The 18,356-nt window shown below is 51.7% G+C and overlaps 1 protein-coding gene and 1 long non-coding RNA gene across 2 annotated transcripts in view; one reads left to right on the forward strand and one right to left on the reverse strand.

The window, feature by feature from the left end:
* Positions 1-10,093, forward strand: part of LOC128944567 (uncharacterized) — a 59,049-nt gene extending 48,956 nt beyond the window's left edge. Inside the window, exon 3 of the long non-coding RNA XR_008483813.1 lies at positions 9,411-10,093. This is a non-coding gene — a long non-coding RNA (uncharacterized LOC128944567). The remainder of the gene's footprint in view (positions 1-9,410) is intronic.
* Positions 2,818-7,698, reverse strand: LOC128944566 (pancreatic secretory trypsin inhibitor-like). The gene is made up of 4 exons (XM_054287879.1): positions 7,644-7,698; positions 6,186-6,226; positions 5,516-5,628; positions 2,818-2,887 (listed from the first exon to the last, which is right to left on the reverse strand). The coding sequence occupies exons 1-4, from the start codon at positions 7,696-7,698 to the stop codon at positions 2,818-2,820; spliced, it is 279 nt and encodes a 92-aa protein (XP_054143854.1).
* Positions 10,094-18,356: the final 8,263 nt, after the last annotated feature.

An 18,356-nucleotide genomic window follows, 5' to 3' on the forward strand; every position in this document is an offset into this window, starting at 1 on the left:
GAACAGTGCCTGGGGAGACGCAGGCTGTGCTCAGCCGAGCGGGCTGGCGAGACCTGCTGCTCTGCAGGCTCGGGCAGCACCTCACTCCATCAGAGAAACGCTCCTGGCGAACACTGGGTGATGCTTCCCAGAAATGGCATGGGCAGGAAAGATGTTTTGCTTGGCATAAACGGGCCTCAGTGCACATTTCAGTGTTCTGCTGCGTGGAAGGAATCAACCGGGATGAGTTTGGGGCTAAGGTGGGTTTAGCCATGCCAAAAAATCCAAGAGCAGTGAAAGAAGTGTAGGGAGGATCAGTCTCCCCTCCTGCCAGCCTCGCTGGCAGAGATCTCCCTGGATAAAAGCTATGCTCCATTTCTTATGATGCAGCAGAATCAGCAATATCCCAGCTGTGGGAAGCATCTTTCCAGGATCCCCTGTGTGCAAAGATGTCAAGGCATTTCACAGTCCCGAGCCTATTTGGGACTACCACCTTTAGTGCATTAATTTTACATGTGGGCAAAGTGAGTCGTTTTTCATCTCTCCCTCGGCTGCAGACACTCTTTGGCAGATCTGAGAAGAGGAGCCTGTGCTTCCCCCCTCCAGCTGCATCTGAAATCTGAAATGAGCACTGGAGCTCTCTCAGATGGATCATGCTTTATTTTTTTTTTTTTAATTTTTTTTTTGGTGTTTGTTTCAGCCACTTCATAAAGAAAACTCATCTTTCTACCCACAATGAAGTCCAGGATTTCCTATGAACAAAGCGCTGGGTTTGCCCCAGACACCAACAGTCATTTACAGCAGGGCTGTGACTCATCGGGAACCCCACGAGGGTTTGACCCCAACTCCAAATGCTCCATCCCAGGCTGTTTGGGCTGACTCACGACAGCCTTTGGCACAAGCAGGGAGTGCCCAGCTCTCCAGGAGCAGCCGGCAGTGCTGTGACACTGACCCATCCCTCCAGCGCAGGGCGCACCCGCCGGGGCCGCTCCTGTCCGAGCATCCCCCAAACTGCCCGTGGGTCCCGGGAGGGTGACAGGGACCTGGCGAGGCCTCGGCCACCGCAGCTCAGCGGCTCCCAGCCTCGGGCAGGGCTGGCAGGGCCAGCACCGCCCGGCCGCGCATCCCCCGCGCCTCCGCCAGCTGCGGATCCAGCTGCGGATCCAGCTGCGGATCCAGCTGCGGGCTCGGCTCCGGCAGCGGCCCCGGCTGCGGAGCAACAGCGGCCTCCAGCGCCGAAAGCGCCTCCCGCGCTCCATCCCGCACCCGCACTGATCCTGGACCCGATCCCCATCCCGGCCCTGCTCCCCATCCCGGCCCCGCTCCCCATCCCTGACCCGTGCTGATCCCGGCCCCGCTCCACCCCGGACCCCGCTCCATCCTGGCCCCGCTCTCCATCCCGGACCCGCGCTCCATCCCGCACCCGCACTGATCCTGGACCCGATCCCCATCCCAGCCCCGCTCCCCATCCCTGACCCGTTTCCCATCCCGGCCCCGCGCTCCGCGTCCCTCCGGCGCCGCGGAGCCACGGAATGGCCGCGCTGGGAGCATTGCAGGGCATCGTGTCCAACCCCCTGCCGTGGGCAGGGACGTCTTCAGCAAGACCAGGTTGCCTGATCCTCCAGCCTGATCTGGAGCGTTTCCGGGGATGGGGTTCCACAACTACTCTGGGCAGCCTATTCCACTTTCTCACCACCTTCATGGTAAAAATCTTCCTGATATTTAAGCTAACCCTGCCCTCTGTCAGTCTGAAGCCATCCCCACTTGTCACATCGCTCCAAGCCTCTGTAAAAAGTCTCTCTTGGCTCCCCTTTAGACACTGGAATGGGCTCTAAAGTCTCCCAGGAGCTTTCTCTTCCCCAGGCTGAACATTCCCAGCTCTCTCAGCCTGTTCTCTGTAGCAGAGGTGATCCAGCTCTTGGAGTGTCTTTGTGGCCTCCTCTGGGCTTGCTCCAACAGCCCCAAGTTTTTCTCATGTTGGGGGCCCCAGAGCTGTGCAGCACTGCGGGAGGGTCTCAGCAGAGCAGAGGGGCTGAGTCCCCTCCCTCACCCTCTGCCCACACTGCTTTGCATGCAGCCCAGGACAATGCTGGTGTCCAGCTTGTGAGTGCACACTGCTGGCTCGTGTCCAGCCTCTCCACCAGCACCTTCAAATCCTTCTTGGAAAGGCATCTCCCACCCTGCCAGCCCACAGCCCTCAGGCCAGGTCATCAGTGCCAGCAGCAAAGCTCACCAAGACCAGTAGAGGGGAAAAATATTAGAATTTTGCCTGAAAAAATGGAATCTTTTTGGTTTTCTGAGGCACTGGGAAACTGTGACCTGAAGGACAAGTGTGAGGCTGGCGACTCTTGGTGCACAGGGACCATGTCATGGGGCACTGGCACATGGACAAGGCTGGAGATGGGTCAGCATGGAGAGGACTTGTTGGGTTCTTTCTCCTAGCAAAGGCTCTGGAGCAAGGCCTTTAGTGCCCTGTATTTAGCAAATGCAATTGCAGGTCATGAGAATGCTAAAAATCTATTGCTCAAACACTGGAAATCTAGGAAAGGAAAACAAAATTCTTGATGCAAAAAAAAGAACCTCCCTGTTCTGGCAGAGCCTGGCTCCCTCCTTGGGCACATCCCAGCCTCCTCCCTGGGGCTCTGTCTGTAATTTGCTCCCAGCTCTTTACAGACATCACCAGAACAAACCACATTTTCCAGGAAGGTGCTCTGAGTGTTGGGGAAAGGGGGTTGCTGTGTGTGTAAGAAATCCCAGCGCAAGACGTGGCGATGCTTCCATTTTATTGGGGTTTGATGGGTGAGGGGACAGCTTTGTGCCCTGATCTCTCAGCCCAGTTTAAGCCAGGTTGTTGCGGGGAGTTTTGCACATTCCTCTGTTCCTGATGCGCACGTGGTCGTTCCTTTGCCTGCAAGAGAGGTTAGAAATGTTGGGGGGCTGCCCTCGGGTCCCTGAGACACAGCAGAGCCTGGCTCAGAGGGCAAAAGGCAGAAAGAGAGGAAAATACTGCTTAAATCATCATCTAAGTGTTATTCACAGCAAGCAAGGCCACATATTCTTGACAGGGAGTTCAGGGTTACCATGGACATGTGTTAATTAATTCCAATAAGCTCAAGAGTGCTTTCTGACACCTCCTGGCAGGATAATTCACCTCCGTGCTGCAGGACAGCGCTGAGACACCTCCAATGCCTGTCTGACTGCAGACAATAAAGGTTATGATTTTGTTTTGTAGGGTTTTAGAAACAAAAGACTGCCACTGCGTCTCACTTGGGTTTGGCCTGCTCCCAGCCTCCCCTCCTGATTGCTTCTGCAGCAAAAGTGAGGAAAATATTAAAAAGGTATCTTTAAAAAACTATTTTCTTCTTTTTGCCCTATAGTGAACATGATTCCTATGAATTGTTCCATTCTCACACGGAATCATGATGTTCTCCTCGTTGGAAAGACAGATCCATTTCTCAGGTGTGTTAGAGAAATGCTGGTGAAATGATTTTCCTTTTGCAAGAAGCGTTTTGCATGCTGGTCACAGTGAGGTGACCAACGGCGACAAGTGAGACGCCGCTGCCACGGGGACCCGCCAGATGCTCAGACATTCCCAGGCTCCTTGCAGCCTTCCAGCTCCTGTCAGGCCAGTTGCACTCACAGAACTGCAAATGACACTTCATCCTGCCTCCTGGCTGAATGGTCCCCACGGGCCAGGGCTTTGGAGATGAGGACACTCCATTTATCTCTCCCCCAGGACATCTGGCACCAGGCAGCTCCAGAGCCCTGAATAAAGCTCCAGAGCCCAGATGGCCCTGGCCAAGAGGCTGCTTCTAACCTCAGAATGCCATCACTGGGGAACAGAACAGGGGAGCTGCAAGGCTCGGGGCTGGGGCCCACAGGAGCAGCACATTTCCAGCTGCAGCTGCTCAGAGCTTGCACAAGAAGGAGTTTTGGGAGCTCTGGGAATGCAGTGCCTGTCAACACAAGGCAGATGCAGCACCAGCTTCTCATCCATCCCATCCCTCCTCTGACTCCTGCCCGGCTCTGAATCCACCACCAGCTCAGTCTTTCCCTTTCTTGTGCCCCAATTTCCCTTCTTGTACCCCAATTTCCCATCTTGTGGGCTCCCATCCCCTGTGAAGCTGCTCTCTGCCCTGCTCTGGGGAGATGGAACATCCTGGATGCCACTTTGCCCAGCTGACTGTGGAGCCCTCCTCCCTCACTTTACCCTGCTCTTGGTCCATGGCCAGAGCCCTAATGATGTTGTGTCTGATGAACCTCCCACCCCCATCTGTTGCACAATGCAGGGACAGCTGGTGCTGGGCTGCTGGCTTCCAGCAGGGTCATTACCACCCTGCCAGGCTGTGCTGGGTCATTAACTGTGGTGCCTCTGCTGAGGAGATCCCACTCAGCCTCTCTCTGCCTGACTGCATCACGCTCAGCCTTGAAAGGTGAACCAGCAAATGCTGCAGAATATGTGGCAGCAGCCTGGGTTAATGAAGCAAAGAGGGGACAACCCAACTGACAATATTTATCCAGGCTCTTTTTGTTTTTTCCTGGTGATCTGGATTCTGTTCCTTGCTCCTGCAGAGTTAGCAGGGAGGCAATGCTCCTGAAAGCAGAATTTTGGCTCCACAAACCCACGCATCCAGAGACAGAAAAGCTGGACTTTGAGCTTCTGCTACATGATGGCAGATGGGCCTGTGAGCCTGATCACCAGAAATCCCTGCCTACACCAGGTGAAGCCAAGGGTGAAGCTCCCTTAGCCCTGCAGACTGGGGCATCTGGCTCCAGATAAGACTCAATCTTCCCAAAAGAGATTTTTGAACCACTTAATAGCATTGAGTTGGAAGTAATTCCTTCCCTTGTCTGACACAGAGTGCTTCCAATGTATAAATATATTTTAAATTACCTAGGGCCCAAGCCAGATGAAGTGTATCAAGTCTTGCCAGAGACACCCTTAGCATTTGGACCTGGCCTTCTGCTAGAACAGTGCAATCTGGCACCAGCACAGATTAAATATAAAACTCATTCTTAAAAATACCCAGAGCAAACTGTGTCCTTTCATATGCAGAGAAGACAGAAAGCAGAGCTCAGCCATAAATTTCTGGGGTGAAAAAACACAGTTTTTTCCCTCAGCCACCACACATCTGAGGTCATCTGGAAAAATATTCTTCAGCCCGCGTGCTAGATCTGGGCAGGCTTGGAGGACTCTGCCATTTGTCTGAGGTCCTGGATGCCTGCCAGCTCTGGCTGCTGCTTGGCAGCTGCAGGTGTGGGGAGATTTTTGCTCGTGGGCAGCGTGTGTGCTGTGAGCTGCACAGGATTCCTCATCTGGAGCCTCACAGGATTGCTCAGCTGGAGCCCACATGCTCAGAGCAGCGGGAGCAGCAGCTGGGCAGGAGGCCAGACCTGTGCCAGATGTGCTGGGCTCACTGCCCAAACTCCACCCAGCTGTGTGCAGGCAGCTTTCTTTCTAGGAAATCCCAGATATCTGTGTGTGGTAGCCCTCATCTCTGTGGCATTTAGGCTCGCAGCAGCTCCAGATACTCACAGGTTGTGCAGGCACAGCAGGCACTCGTTGCTGTACAGGAGGTTATCCGTGCCACAGATGGGGTCAAACTCCCTTGTACACCCTCTCCCCAGGTTGAAATTCTCACAAGATGGCTGGAGGCACAAAAGGTTAATTTGGAAAATGTTAAGCCTCTTCTCAATTTAGCAAAGGAGCTTTGCTTTCCCAGAGAGGTGCACATTTTGTCTGTCTTTGTAACCCATCCTCAGAGCTCTGCTGTGAGCTCTCAGAAACACTGGGACCATCTGCCACCACGTCCCTTGGCCAGCTGAACTCCACCTGGCTCTGCTGCACACCCTTGGGAGTGACAGTCCAGAGTAAATAGTGCTCTATGGGCGCTGCCTGAGCATGTTTCTGTTTTATTTTTATGCCACAGCAATACCTGTCCTCACACTTGCCAGCCAGAGACTAAAGGGGACTCCTGACTTTCTTGGCAGGAAACAGCAATATTTGGCCTTTTAGGAGCTTTTCTTGCAGTGTTTGGGGGAAATGCAGTGGAAAACCAGTACCATCACTGGGATGTTGCAGGTGGAAGGGCACTGGCATTTTTGGGCTGTCAACCCGCTCTGCTTCACTGTATTTAGCAGAGGTGGCTCCCCAGTGTTTGGATTAGTGCTGTCTCACTTGTGCCATGTGAAAGAGGAAACTTTACCTCGGTTCCCCTGAAAGAGGCTGCATCCATCTCGGCATTTCCTAGAGAAAGAGGAGAGAGAGACAGAGAGAGAGAGGGAGAGAAGAACCTTAGCACCCATCACTCAGGCTGGTTTCAAGGGGACAGAATACAGACAGTTTAGGCTGAGGACTGCGTGTCTTCACTCAAACACCTTTGTCCTAGAAAATAATTTCTTCCCTTGGATCGCCCACGTTTCCCAGCTGAATCCTTCCCTGCTGTGTCACCCTCCTTCCCCTGGCAGGAACATGTAATGATGCAAGGCAAAGTGCACTTCCAGAGATGTCACCTGCCAGCTGTCAGGGAGCTAAGGTGGCTTCTGTCCTGTCTTACCACATGTTCATGAGTGCCTGAGAAACTCCTGCTGCCACTGGACAGGTGCTGCAGAAAATCCAGGGCGATTTTCCTACTGTTATTCCATTTTTACCACAAGCAAGCAGAGCAAAAGACAAGTTGTTGGAAGTCTCTACTAGAAGGAGACCCTGAGGTCTCACATCAAAGCTGGTGGGATCAAGCCATGACTTTGGGTTTCCCCATGGAGAAGCTGAGCTGGCAGCTGGGATCACAAGGGTGGAACAAGTGCTGGGTGTGTTTTGAAAAACAACCTGAAGTTTTTTTTGGCAAAAGACACAACTGCGAAGATAATCCTGGGTTTTTTTATAAACCCAGAAGTCATCTACATGGAGGATTTATACTACATCTGTGTTAACAACCAGCACAGCCCAGTGGCCGTGAAGCATTTTGGTGCTGAGGAGCTGGTAGCCACACTGTTTAATATTTCAGTGGTTTTACTTTGGGCTAGCACTGCTCCAGACCCAGGAGCTGCAGCTCACTACGTGCTCAGCTCATCTGAAATGAGCCCAGATTTTGTGCTCAGACAGCCCTGCAATGGCAGCCTCTGTGCAGTAAACAGGATGGCAGAGGACCTGCTTCAGAAGCACCCTCCTGTTTGGAATGAGCCCACTAAAGCAGGACCTGAGGAGCAGCAACAGTTCGTGTTCTCATCCCTCTGCACCATATGGGATTTTGAAAACACAGTTGGCTTAAACATTGGCTTTGGTAGTGAGAGCTGCATTTTCCCTTGCATAGATTCATTTCCTGTCTTCTTGGATTTGCTTTTTTAAAACCAGAATAGCACCTATTCACTCTGAAAGGATCACACTGTCCTAGAAATCACCAGTTACAGGACAAATCCCACCCCTGAAGAAAGAGCAGCAGGTCTGCTCACTTTTGGGAGCAAGTGCACCCTTTCAAAGCCTTTGAAAGGCTACAGGTTTAATGCAGAGGTACAGGTGTAATGCACACTGGCCATTGCAGCATTCCCTGCCCAGGGCCACAGCAAGGTCCCAGCACCAGCTGGAATCTTCCCACACTCACCTTCCCAACCTGGGAGCTTTAGCAAGGAGAGGAAATAGCTCCTAAGCAAAATGTTGGACTCACCTTGGTAGAAGAAGAGTGCCAGGGAGAGGAGCAGGAAAACACCAGCTACCTTCATGGTGGAGGTGATGTTCTACCGAGCACAGCAGAGGGAAACTGGGACACCGCTGGGTGTGTCAGAGATCCTGACTCTGGCACTCTGCTGGGACCTTTATACCTTTCCCCACTGCTGGCAGCACACCACAGAGCCAGCTCCACCCTGCAGGGCTGTGGTGACAACATTCAGAGCGTGGGGACAGCACCAGGTGGCACCTGGCTCATTGGAGGGCGCAGGGATGAAAGCTGTGCCAAGCCAATGGAGGAAATCATCCTTATCTGCAGCAAGGGCTGGGGCCCTGTCCCAGGTGTGGGGGTCAGCCCTGGGTCTGCACTCCTGTGATAAAGCAACAAAGAACCAAGATTGCAGAAAAGGGCAGGACAGGGAAGTGCAGTCAGCAGCACTGTGGCTTTGATGAATGACCCTGCTGCTGCCCATGCAGGGTGAAGCTCTCTGCTGGAGCCACCTCGGGGTGAAGATGGCTTTGATCCACACACACCTTCCCTGCTGTGATCACAGAGCAGACTGGGGGGCTGCAGCCCCCCTGCCCTCCCTGGGCAGGCAGGAATGGGAGCAAGGATGGCTCTGAGAGCACCCAGAGCTGTGCCTTGGGCTTGCTCGTGGCTGCGGATCCAGGGCTGCTGTTCTGACTGCACATCTCCGACTGCAGACAGCAGCTGAAATGAGCGGCTGGGTCAGATGCTGCTCCCTTCCCCTCTCCCTGCCTGCATTGGGAGTAAACCCTGGGGATTTCCCACACTTACACCACCAGTGGTGCATTGCAGAGAGTGGATCAGTCCCCCGGGGATTAGAAGGATTAATTAATGTTTCTAAAGCACTTTGATATCTCAGCCATAAATCACTGGAGAAGTGCAAAGCAAATTATTACTAATGGGGGCTTATGACTCAAAGACAGATTTTTAATTAGCTGAACAGGAAAAAGTCAATGCCAAGAGCAATTCAAGAGCTGTTTGAGAGGGAGAAATCTCAGCTCCATTGGCAGCTGCTCCATTGTCCAAGGGATGGATGCCCCATTCCCAGTGTGGCTCTGGAGGGTGCTTTCCCCTGCCATAAACATCTCTTTTGATTTTGCTTCAGTGGTCATGGGCTGATTCCTCCCTCTTGACTGGGTTTCCCTCTGCTCTCCCTGGGCTGACCTGCAACATGGGGCAGAAAGAACAGCTCCTGGTGGCATCTGTTATTTTATTAATTCAGAGAGTAGAGCTGGCTTTGGGTATGACTGCTCAGCAGCTCTCAGGAGCTGGGCTGGGTGTTAGTGGACCTTTGAGCACAGAAAACAATCCTTTAGTGTGCCTGGGACAGTGGTTCAGGTGATGTTATCACCCTCTGAGGAGCAAGGGAGGGATAATTTTTCACAGCTAAAAGAGGTTCCCCTCAGTCCAACACTGTCCCCTGTTTTTTTTCCTCTTCAATCCAAGACATGTAAATAGAACAGTGCTGAAAGGAGTTTCTCTGATGTTTGGGGCTTGCCCACTCCTGGTAAAACACGTTTTTCAGTTTGAAGATCCTTGCTGTAGCCTGGCAATGTGATAGTTTGGATTGTCCAGGAACAGAAACGTTTTCCCTCAGATTCCTTGGAAACATCCAGGCGCATTTCCAGACTGGAGTTTGACGGGTACATCCTCACTGTTTATGCTCTGCAGGTGGCAGCTCTGTGTTGGCTCCTGGGACATTTCAGGGGGTGTGATGCCATGGTTTTCTCCTCCCTCCAGGAGCCAGAGGCATCAAAGCACAGGCTGACCTTCCCCTGCCTCCTGGACACTCCTCTCTTCATCTTCTTACTGCTGAGGCTCCTGACAGCTTTGCACTGGCTGATTTTCATGCTCCCAAGTGCTCCCAGAGCTGGATGAGATTAAGTACTTTGCTACTGAGGAAGGTTGAAGAAACTCCAGATTATGCAGTGCAATGGACTGAACTTAATTATTCCACAACGAATTGAGCCAAACCAACAGACTCAAGGGCAGTTGCCTCTGCCAAAAGAAGATTCCAGCATAGGCTGCAGCTGAACAGCAGGCACACTTGGGTTTTAATGCAGTTTCTCCCTTAGCAAATGCTCTTCCTTTCCAAGCGTCTCCACTGACAGCTGTGCCTTTATGAGACGCCTTCAAAACCAGGGGATTTCAGGGCTCCTCTCTCCTGATTGACAACAACTCGATTTCCTTCAGGAAAATCAAACAGGAATGCTTGGGGCTCATTTGAGTGGGGAGGAATGAAGAAGAGCTGCGAGTGCTGCTGCTGCACTGGGCGCTCCTGCTCGGCAGTGTGGGCTTTCTCAGGATGTGTCACCTTGTCAGAGCAGCGTGTTCCTCCAAACACATCAGCTGGAGGAGTCGAGAGGAATGAGTCAGGTGGCTCTGCCAGCCATGCTGTGTGACTTGCTGAGCCTGCCGTGGAGAAACGGAGGGGACAGGAGGGTCCCTGGCATGGGATGGTGTCCCCTCGGCCACCCTGTTGGGTGGTGGCCACCACACATGGGCTGGGACACAAATCTCTGCAGTTGCTGGTGGTGTCTCCTCCTGGGTGCTGGGAGCCCTTGGAGAGAGAATTGATGCTGCACAAGGCATGAGGGAAGGGGCAGTGGGTAAGGAGGCAAATTGAACTGCCAGGGCTGCCCCCAGGTAGAGCAGCAGGAAGAGATGATTCTCCTTCTGCAGGATGAATTTCTGTGTTGTCTTTTGGCCAAACCTGAATGTTTTCAAGTTACATTCATTTCAGTAATAAAGTGCTGCAAAGGGATAAAAAATTACATTGCAGGGGAATTAAAAATCTGGGAAACTACCTATTTCCCTGTGATGGTCCCTCCATGACAGGCTGGAGGATCACTTGTTGTAACCAGGGCTGGAATTTGTCTTTTTGTGGAGACTTGATGTACAAAGAGAAAGCCACCAGTGCCTCAGGAAACCAACAGAATCACCAGTCCAAAGCATTCAAAGATCACAAACCAGACCCAGATGATCATGAATCACAGCTTAGAAGTCACAAATGATTCTTAAACCTCTTCCAAATAATGGTGTTTTCCAACAAGCTCATGAGGGGTGGTTCACATTTTCCAGCCTTTCCTGGACCAGAGAGAGAATGGGCTGAAGCAGGAGCAGAGCTCCTTGTGCACTCCCAGCCCTTTCCCCAAGGAATGACCTGACCAAGGCCTGCACCATGGCCCTGTGCTGGTGGCATCCCCGAGTCCCTTGGTGGAGGCTGTGGGGACCTTCCCTGGGATTCTTGAAGCACCAGAGGCTCCTCAGGGCTCAGGATCTCAGCAGGGCAGCTGGGCACTTTGCTCTGCCCTGCAGTGGGTGGGATGGGTGAAACTTGGAGAAAGGCAGATGCAAATGTGAAACCTAGAGATGTCACAAAAACCAGTTCCCAAGATGCTCAAAGCTCTTTCGGGTCCAAAATGCTTCTTGTGTTGGATTTAAAAGTGCCTTAATTTGTGTTCCCTGCCAGGCCTGGATCTTGCAGGTGTAGCCAAGACCTTGCCCATGATATCCAAGGTGGTTTGGAAAGTGTGTGAGCCAGACCAAGCCCTTTTGCATCAGCAAGGTGAGAGCAGTGTGCAGGGATCAGCTGCTCCTCTGTCCAGTGAATACTGCTCAAACACTGATTTTTCCTGCAGGGAAAAACCCAAACCCAAACCATAATTTGGTCGGTAGTGATTTTTTTCCCATTTAATGCTGAGAAAGCTATTCTGTTGCTTTGGGTGCATGGGAGATATTGAACATTCTGACAGTTTAGGAAAAGGGATCCTGTGAGTAGCTGCTGAGAAAGCATCACATATTTTCTCCTGCTGCAGGAGAATCTCTGGAGCCCAGGACAGATTATCAATTTGTTTTCTCTTCTGTTCTGGAAATCTTGGGACCTCTGGTTTCTGGGGAGGGGGCTGGGCATGGCTACAGGATAACATTACCAAAACATCATTTCTACTTTTACTAAAGCTTCTGTTTGTTATCCTTCAGCAAGGGCAGCGTGTCCATGAGAGACACCTTTGGAAATCTGCAGGCATCAGCAGCTTTGCCTGAGCCTGGGTACTGCTGACAGCAGTGTCTGAGGACAAAGACATCACATAAATCACAGCTTGTTGGGCTGTTCAGAAGGGGCTGTGACTGGATGCCACTCAAAAGCTTCCCAAGGAGGATGAATGTGCTGGGGACAGGCTCTGTGCTTGTGAGGACTCCTGGCTGACATTGGCTGGGGTGGAGCTCCCAGCCTGGTGTGGAAGCTGCCAGCCCAGCTCCTCCGCTCTCCCACCTCTCAGTGGCACCAAACCCCACGGGCTCAGTCCATGGAACCCTTTCCCCCTCTGCTGGGATTTACTGGGTAATGGCGTGAGGCTGCTGGGAATGGCTCTGGGCTGTGGCCAGCTCTGGTGACCCTGGTGCTCTGTCCCTTGCAGGTGGGACCCCGGGCCAGTGCAGGGACAGGCTTTCCCCCCTTTCTCCCCTGATGCTCCTCTCCTTGGGTCTCTTGCAGGATCTCCATGGGATGGAGAGGCACTGAGAGCTGGAGAGAGAGTGGATCCCTCAGGAGCTGAAACATGGAGCTCTGCTTTTCCTGCTTTCCCCGGCATTACCGAAGAAAAAAGGATCATTTTTCCCACTCCTACAGAAAGTGCCAAAAGCAAAGTATTCCTCATAAAATTGCTTCTTTATTAAATCCTATCTGCCTCCCACCCCCACACCCGACTGCCCCTGCGGCTGCCGGGGAGATCCAGGGCAGAGTGATTAAGCACTGCAGCTGATAATTGGGCAAACACAGATTTCAATCTCCTCCAGCAAATCACTCCCCCTTTCTCCAACTCGAAGCAGCACCCTGTGCCCACTCCCTCTTCCACAGAGCTTCACCAGATGGGAAGCATATGGTCCCTGTCCTTTCGGGGTCACAGACTCAGGGGGATGATCCAGTCTAATCTGTCCTTCTGCTCAGCTCAGGCAGCTCTGTCTCTGCTCCCAAGGACCACACGTCCCTTGTCCAGGGCTGGATCTCACTCTGAGGTAATCTAGGAGCTCTGGAATGCGCCACTCTGGATGAGGATCCTGGATCTCCAGTGCCTGGTGCTGTTTGCATAAAGGATTCTGTGTGCCTGCAGCTGCTGTCCATTGCCCAGGGAAGCTGTGGCTGCCCCGTCCCTGGAATATTCATGGCCAGGCTGGACGGGGTTTGGAGCAGGATAAACTGTTTGGACAGGATAAACTGTCCCTGCCCATGGCTGGATGATCTTTAGGGCCCCTTCCAACTCAAACCATCCTGTGATTGTCTGACCCTTGCCCTCAGGCGAGTTTCAAGGGATGATCTTTGAAAATGGCTCTTTAGAAAGTTGGCTGCAGCCCAGGTGAGCTCTGGGTGCATTGTCCTGGCTGCAGAGATGGTGTGAGGAGGTGGAGGATTGGCAGGACATGGGGAGGAGACAGAGCCAAAGCCCTCCCAGACCTGAACAGCAAGGGTGGGAGATGGCAGAGGAGCTGCAGGAAGGGTTATCCCAACAGGATAGCAGGAAAAAACCATTCACCATGAGGGTGGACAAACACTGCTGCTGGACCAAAACAAGGCTGTGGAGGCTTTATACTTGCAGAGGTTCATAACAAGACTGAATGAACTGATATTCTTCACAAAAGCTGTCAGAAACCAGCAGAGAAACAACAGCCCCTCTGTGGTCCTTGGCTAATCCAGTCTCCAGGACTAGGAGATTTTTTTAGTGGAGGTCTGAAATACAGGATACTTTCACATTTCCCCCTAATTTCTTGAAAACATTTTGTCAGTGGGTTTTTTCAACCTTTTGTAATATTTTCCATCACTCTGTAAGCCAGTTGATCAACAAAACCAAATATACTGCAAATGACTTTCATCACAACCCCAGAAATATTTGGCATTTTTAGCTACTCCTGTGAGTTCCATTGGCAGCACTAATGGCTATTGATGAATGATTTGCTCCCAGAACTGGCCCAGAAATAGGAAAACCAGTATTATACTTCTGATTTCAATGAAATATATGGCTAGAGGAAGCTGAAGCTCTTTGGTCCAGCTCACTGTGCTATTTTACCCAGACAGAGGAGATGAGGTTTTTCCAGGGGAGAGCTCTCGGCCTGCTTAGCTCCATAGGAAAAATTGCCTATAAAAGAATCAGAAAGGTGAGGATAGGAAGAGAAAACTAATGCAGATTGTGAAATAAGGCTTTAATTTCTGTCAACATTTCTTCTTCTTGTGATCTATAGAGAGATTTTAAAATGAGCAGCGAGCTTTTTCACAGACTGATAGAAGAGAGATTTTGGGAGGAAAGGGAAAACAAGCAGCAGACACAAGACAGAGCTGGGGATGACATTGCTGGACTCTGATTCTGAACATAGAGCTCAGCAGAGATGGGAAACACCGAGCCTGTTTCCAGAGATGGTTTTTCCTCAGAGCTGTGCTGCCACAAGGCACCGTGAGATCCATGATATTTCACCAGTTTATTCATAACTATGCACCTCATTCTTGGGCAGCTCTTTCCCCAGCAGCATCTCCTGGTGTGGTTTGACCACAACAAACGCGCGCTCGTTAATGGCGGGTGGGAAAATCAATATTCCCTGAGCCCTCTGTGCGTCAGCACGCTGCACACCTGTCCCAGTCCAGCCTCCCCAAAGCTGATAAATGATGGCCAAACACTGCTGATAGACTTAACTAACAGCCATTGACCCCTGGGTCGGGCTCAGATTAGATACAGCCCAATTAACACTTGCTCCTTCTCCTAATGACTCCTCGAGCTCGGAGGCTGAAATTTTCCTGCAGCTGAAACAGGAGCATGGGATGTTTGGATGGCTGGGGTTTATTGTCCCCACAAAACTGCTGGGTTTTGAGTGCCAAGAGCTGCTCCCTGGACACAGATACAGGATGCTGGGGGAAGGATTCAGGCTATAAGAGCATCAGCACCTGCAGCCCTGCTCTGAAAAGCGACGCTGCGGGAATTGTTGGCAGCTCTCTGTGCTTTCAGTCTCGGTCAATGGCCTTGATTAAAGAAGGAGTTTGTCTTTGATTTAGGGAGCCTTTGAACATAGTGGCTAAACATTTCTTTTCCATCAAGGGTTCCCTTTGATTTCTGCATGTAGTCAGCTCCCTGTATCCCTCGGTGAGTTTTGCACTTGAATTGCTTCCCTAATAAATGTGACATTATTTTTCATGCCTTGTGTGTTCCCAGCCTGGTTGTGAGAGTGAGGTGCTTGCAGTGAAGGCATTGTCTTCAGCCCATCAGGGATATGAGGAGCAGTCCTTCTGCTCTGGTAACGGAGATGAAAAAAATCCACTGCTGAACCTCCTTTTCCCCAAGCAGCTTTTAAATTGGGTTTTTTCCTTCTACAAGAGGAAGTGGCTGCCAAAGCCCATGGCTGCTGCCTGCAGTATGCTTTTCCTTCTTATCCTTATTCATCCCTGCCAAGATCCTCTTTTCTTCATTCCTCCTCATTTTCTGAGCTTCTGGAAGCCCCTGGCTCACAGTTTCAAGCCCCACTTACCAAGAAACTTGGTTTTCCAGTTAAAAAATCAGCCGAGGTCCTCATGCTATGCTGTAGTTTCTGTAGGAAATACTTGGGGATGTAGCCTCATGTATTTTTCCCTCCGTGTATTTTGGAGGAAGGAATGTAGCCTGCCTCCAAGCTCAAGGCAGCCTCGCAGTGCCTGCACTTGGGGCACCTCTCTTGCAGTGCTGAGGTGTTTGCCAGGAGCAGATGGTGAGGGGTGTGCTGGAGGCAGCTGATGATGCTGCATCTGCCTGTTCAGCTGAGCCATCCCTGAGCTTTGTGCTCTGCTGCTGCTCTGCTCAGGATGAGCCACAGGTCCTGCTCTCCCTGGGCACCTCCAGGATTGCAGTGAGGGTGATCAGGCACTCCTGGGCCGGGCAGCCCCGAGTGCAGCTCCCTGTGGAGCAAGGGAGGGGCACAAGAGCCCAAATTCCTCTCTGTGTGCTGTCCCCCTTGACCAGCTGGGTTCAACCCAGAGACCTCTTCCCAGTCATCTCCATCATGGATCAGGCACAAATGCAGCCAACACGAGTCCCTTTTACTCCAGGAGTTGCAGTTCCACCTGCTGCGACTAATTTTTGCATTTTGTGCCCTGCTGACATTCATGTCCTTTCACTGGATCTGGCATTTTGGGGGTTAGGAGCAGCCTTTCTCCCTGGATCCAGGCTCTGCCATTCCCAGGATCCTATAAATTCAGCTTTCAGCCATACAGAGCCCTGGGATTTTTATGGAAGTGGAACAAAGATGCATAAATGATAATTAAAACCTCTACAGAAACATTGTTAGGGCCAGAAGCATAAGTCATAAATAATTATCATGATGGCCAGCTTTGCATTATGATGATGTATTATTATTACTAGAACTAATGTTATGAGACTGAGAAAGTCAGCACTGGACTGGGGAAGTAAAACACTTGGAGGAGGTCTGCATTCTTCCTGACAACAGGGCAATGGACTAAATGACCCTGTGCTTTCAGGGATATTGCTTTTATGCTGTTCCATTAGATTAATATTTAAATGGGGCATTAAAACATTGATGACACCTAAGAGCTTTACTGCCTGTGCATTATTGGGATGTAGGTCTTGCTCTGTCTGGAATTCAGGATTGCCCACACACGTGGACCAAGGAGCCTGTGGTGTTTTACCACATTAGTGCACTTAACACCACCTCTGTGCACTCCCTGATGAAAAGCACGGGAAGCATTTTCAAACAAAAACGTTGTCTGACATCCCTCAAACTTCCAAAGGTGAGTGTGGGGCAGGTGAGGCCAGAGGAGCCTTGGAGGGAGCTGGAACCAGGTGAGAGACTCCCTGCTGTCCTTCACACTGGCTCAGCCTGTGAGGGTCACCCCTTGCCCACCCTCACTGACACCAGGCTGTCCCACAGAGCCCTCCCACAGCCCCAGCAGCAGGGATAACCTTGTGCCAGGTGCCACAACACCTCCCTGGCATCCCCCAGGTGTCACAACACCTCCCTGGCATCCCCCAGGTGTCACAACCTCTCCCTGGCATCCCCAGCCCCAGCAGCAGGGGTAGCCTTGTGCCAGGTGTCACAACACCTCCCTGGCATCCCCCAGGTGTCACAACCTCTCCCTGGCATCCCCCAGTGCCAGGAGGGCATGGGGAGCTCTGCTCCTGCTTTACCCGTTCTCTCTGCTGGGTTCAGAGGGCGGCTGGGAAACCAAACCACTCCAAAGGAGCCTGTTGTAAATGACATTATTTGGAAGAGGCTTAAGAGCCATTTGCGGTTTCTAAGCTGTGATTCATGATCATCTGGGTCTGGTTTGTGATCTTTGAACGCTTTTGACTGGTGACTCTGTTGCAATTTCCCGGGGGCACTGGTGGAGCTTGTTGCTTCTTGCCACTCACCGAACTTCAAAACACTCAAGGCTCTGACAGAAGTAAATCCCAGCTCTCTTCTGAGGGCCCAGGCAGCTTTTTGCCATGCAGATTCCACCCTGGCTGGAGAGGAACTGCAGGCACCAGCCTCAGTGTGTCCCACAGTCCCCTCCTATCCCATTTTCCATTTTGCTCGGTGGCTGCTGCATGCAGCATCTTATTGGGAAGAGCCCCCAGCTGCTGCTGCTGTGCCCCTCCATGGACCCCATTCTGTCAGTGTTTCACTCACAGCAGGGAGAGGGCACTGATGGGCCAGCACTGGAATTGGGAAGCTCCAGCTCCCACCAAGCCATGCAGATCCCCTTTCCTGGTTCTGCAGGAAATATTCAGCCCAAGTTCCCTGGTTCTTGCTTGGGGATTATGCATGGACTGGTGAATTCGGCAAATCGTCTTTGCCTTTGTTGCCTCTCTTGGTTGCTGTGTGTGAGAAGAGGACAAGCCTCTGGCTCTGGGCTGGTCACGAGCACTCAGCCACCCCCATTCCTGAAAGGACAGGCTGCAACACGGAAGGGGAGCTCATGAAAAGATAAAAACACAACACTACTGTCAGCAGAGCACAACCAAACCCCCACTGTTCAGGCACAACTGAGTCTATCAATAGTAACTGATGAGCATTGGTATTTTTTGGACACCTGCATTTAATTTATTTCAAATATTTAATCAGCCTCAAAAGTTGCCTCAAAACCTTCAGCAGAGCAAACCCTTGGGCATATCAGTGGCTGAAAGGAGCCTGTGACAGAGTGGGGAAGGCTTTTCACTTGAGGGACACCTTCTTAGGATGTGGGTCACGTTTCCACTTCTTAGAGAAGAAATTTGAATAAAAGATTTGGTGCTCCCCCCCGCCCCATCTCCGGAAGAAGAACAGCTGCTAAAGGCTGTTAATGTTAAAACCCTCAATTAGGAAGAACACTAAGGAACTACACAGGAAGCCAGAAAGCTGCTCCGTAGCTAAAATAACTTCTGTGAGGTGCTGTGATAACAGAGTGAGACCGGAGGGGGAATTGCCAGAGTGACAGAGCCTTCCTGCCCTCGAGGATGGTCCCTGCTGGGGAAGGGCCAGGACCCTGCCAGGGAGGGGGAACACCCCAGTGTCCCATAACTGGGACTGCTCCTCTTGGCAGAACCTCCTGGCACAGCAGGGTCAGCCTGTCAGGAGCAAATCCTGCAGAGAAGGCAAACGAAAGGGAACTTGAGCATCACATGCAAGTGCTCTGCTCTTTCCCACACATGCTGGGAAACTGGGTTGGTTTTTTTTAATACAGGCATGGGAAAAGAG

The sequence above is a fragment of the Melozone crissalis genome, unplaced genomic scaffold (genome assembly GCF_028551555.1).
Source record: "Melozone crissalis strain CALT ecotype California unplaced genomic scaffold, PUWL_Pcris_2 ptg000061l_1, whole genome shotgun sequence".
In the NCBI taxonomy this organism is placed as follows: domain Eukaryota; kingdom Metazoa; phylum Chordata; class Aves; order Passeriformes; family Passerellidae; genus Melozone; species Melozone crissalis.

What these genes read in the sequence shown, in the direction of transcription:
- LOC128944566 (XM_054287879.1), bottom strand. Translation starts at nt 7,698, where the DNA reads ATGAAGGTAGCTGGTGTTTTCCTGCTCCTCTCCCTGGCACTCTTCTTC. An exon ending in CCTCTTTCAGGGGAACCGAG is followed by an intron (nt 5,629 to 6,185) that starts GTAAAGTTTCCT and finishes TTGTGCCTCCAG; the next exon opens with CCATCTTGTGAGAATTTCAA. An exon ending in CTGCTGTGCCTGCACAACCT is followed by an intron (nt 2,888 to 5,515) that starts GTGAGTATCTGG and finishes CCTCTCTTGCAG; the next exon opens with GCAAAGGAACGACCACGTGC.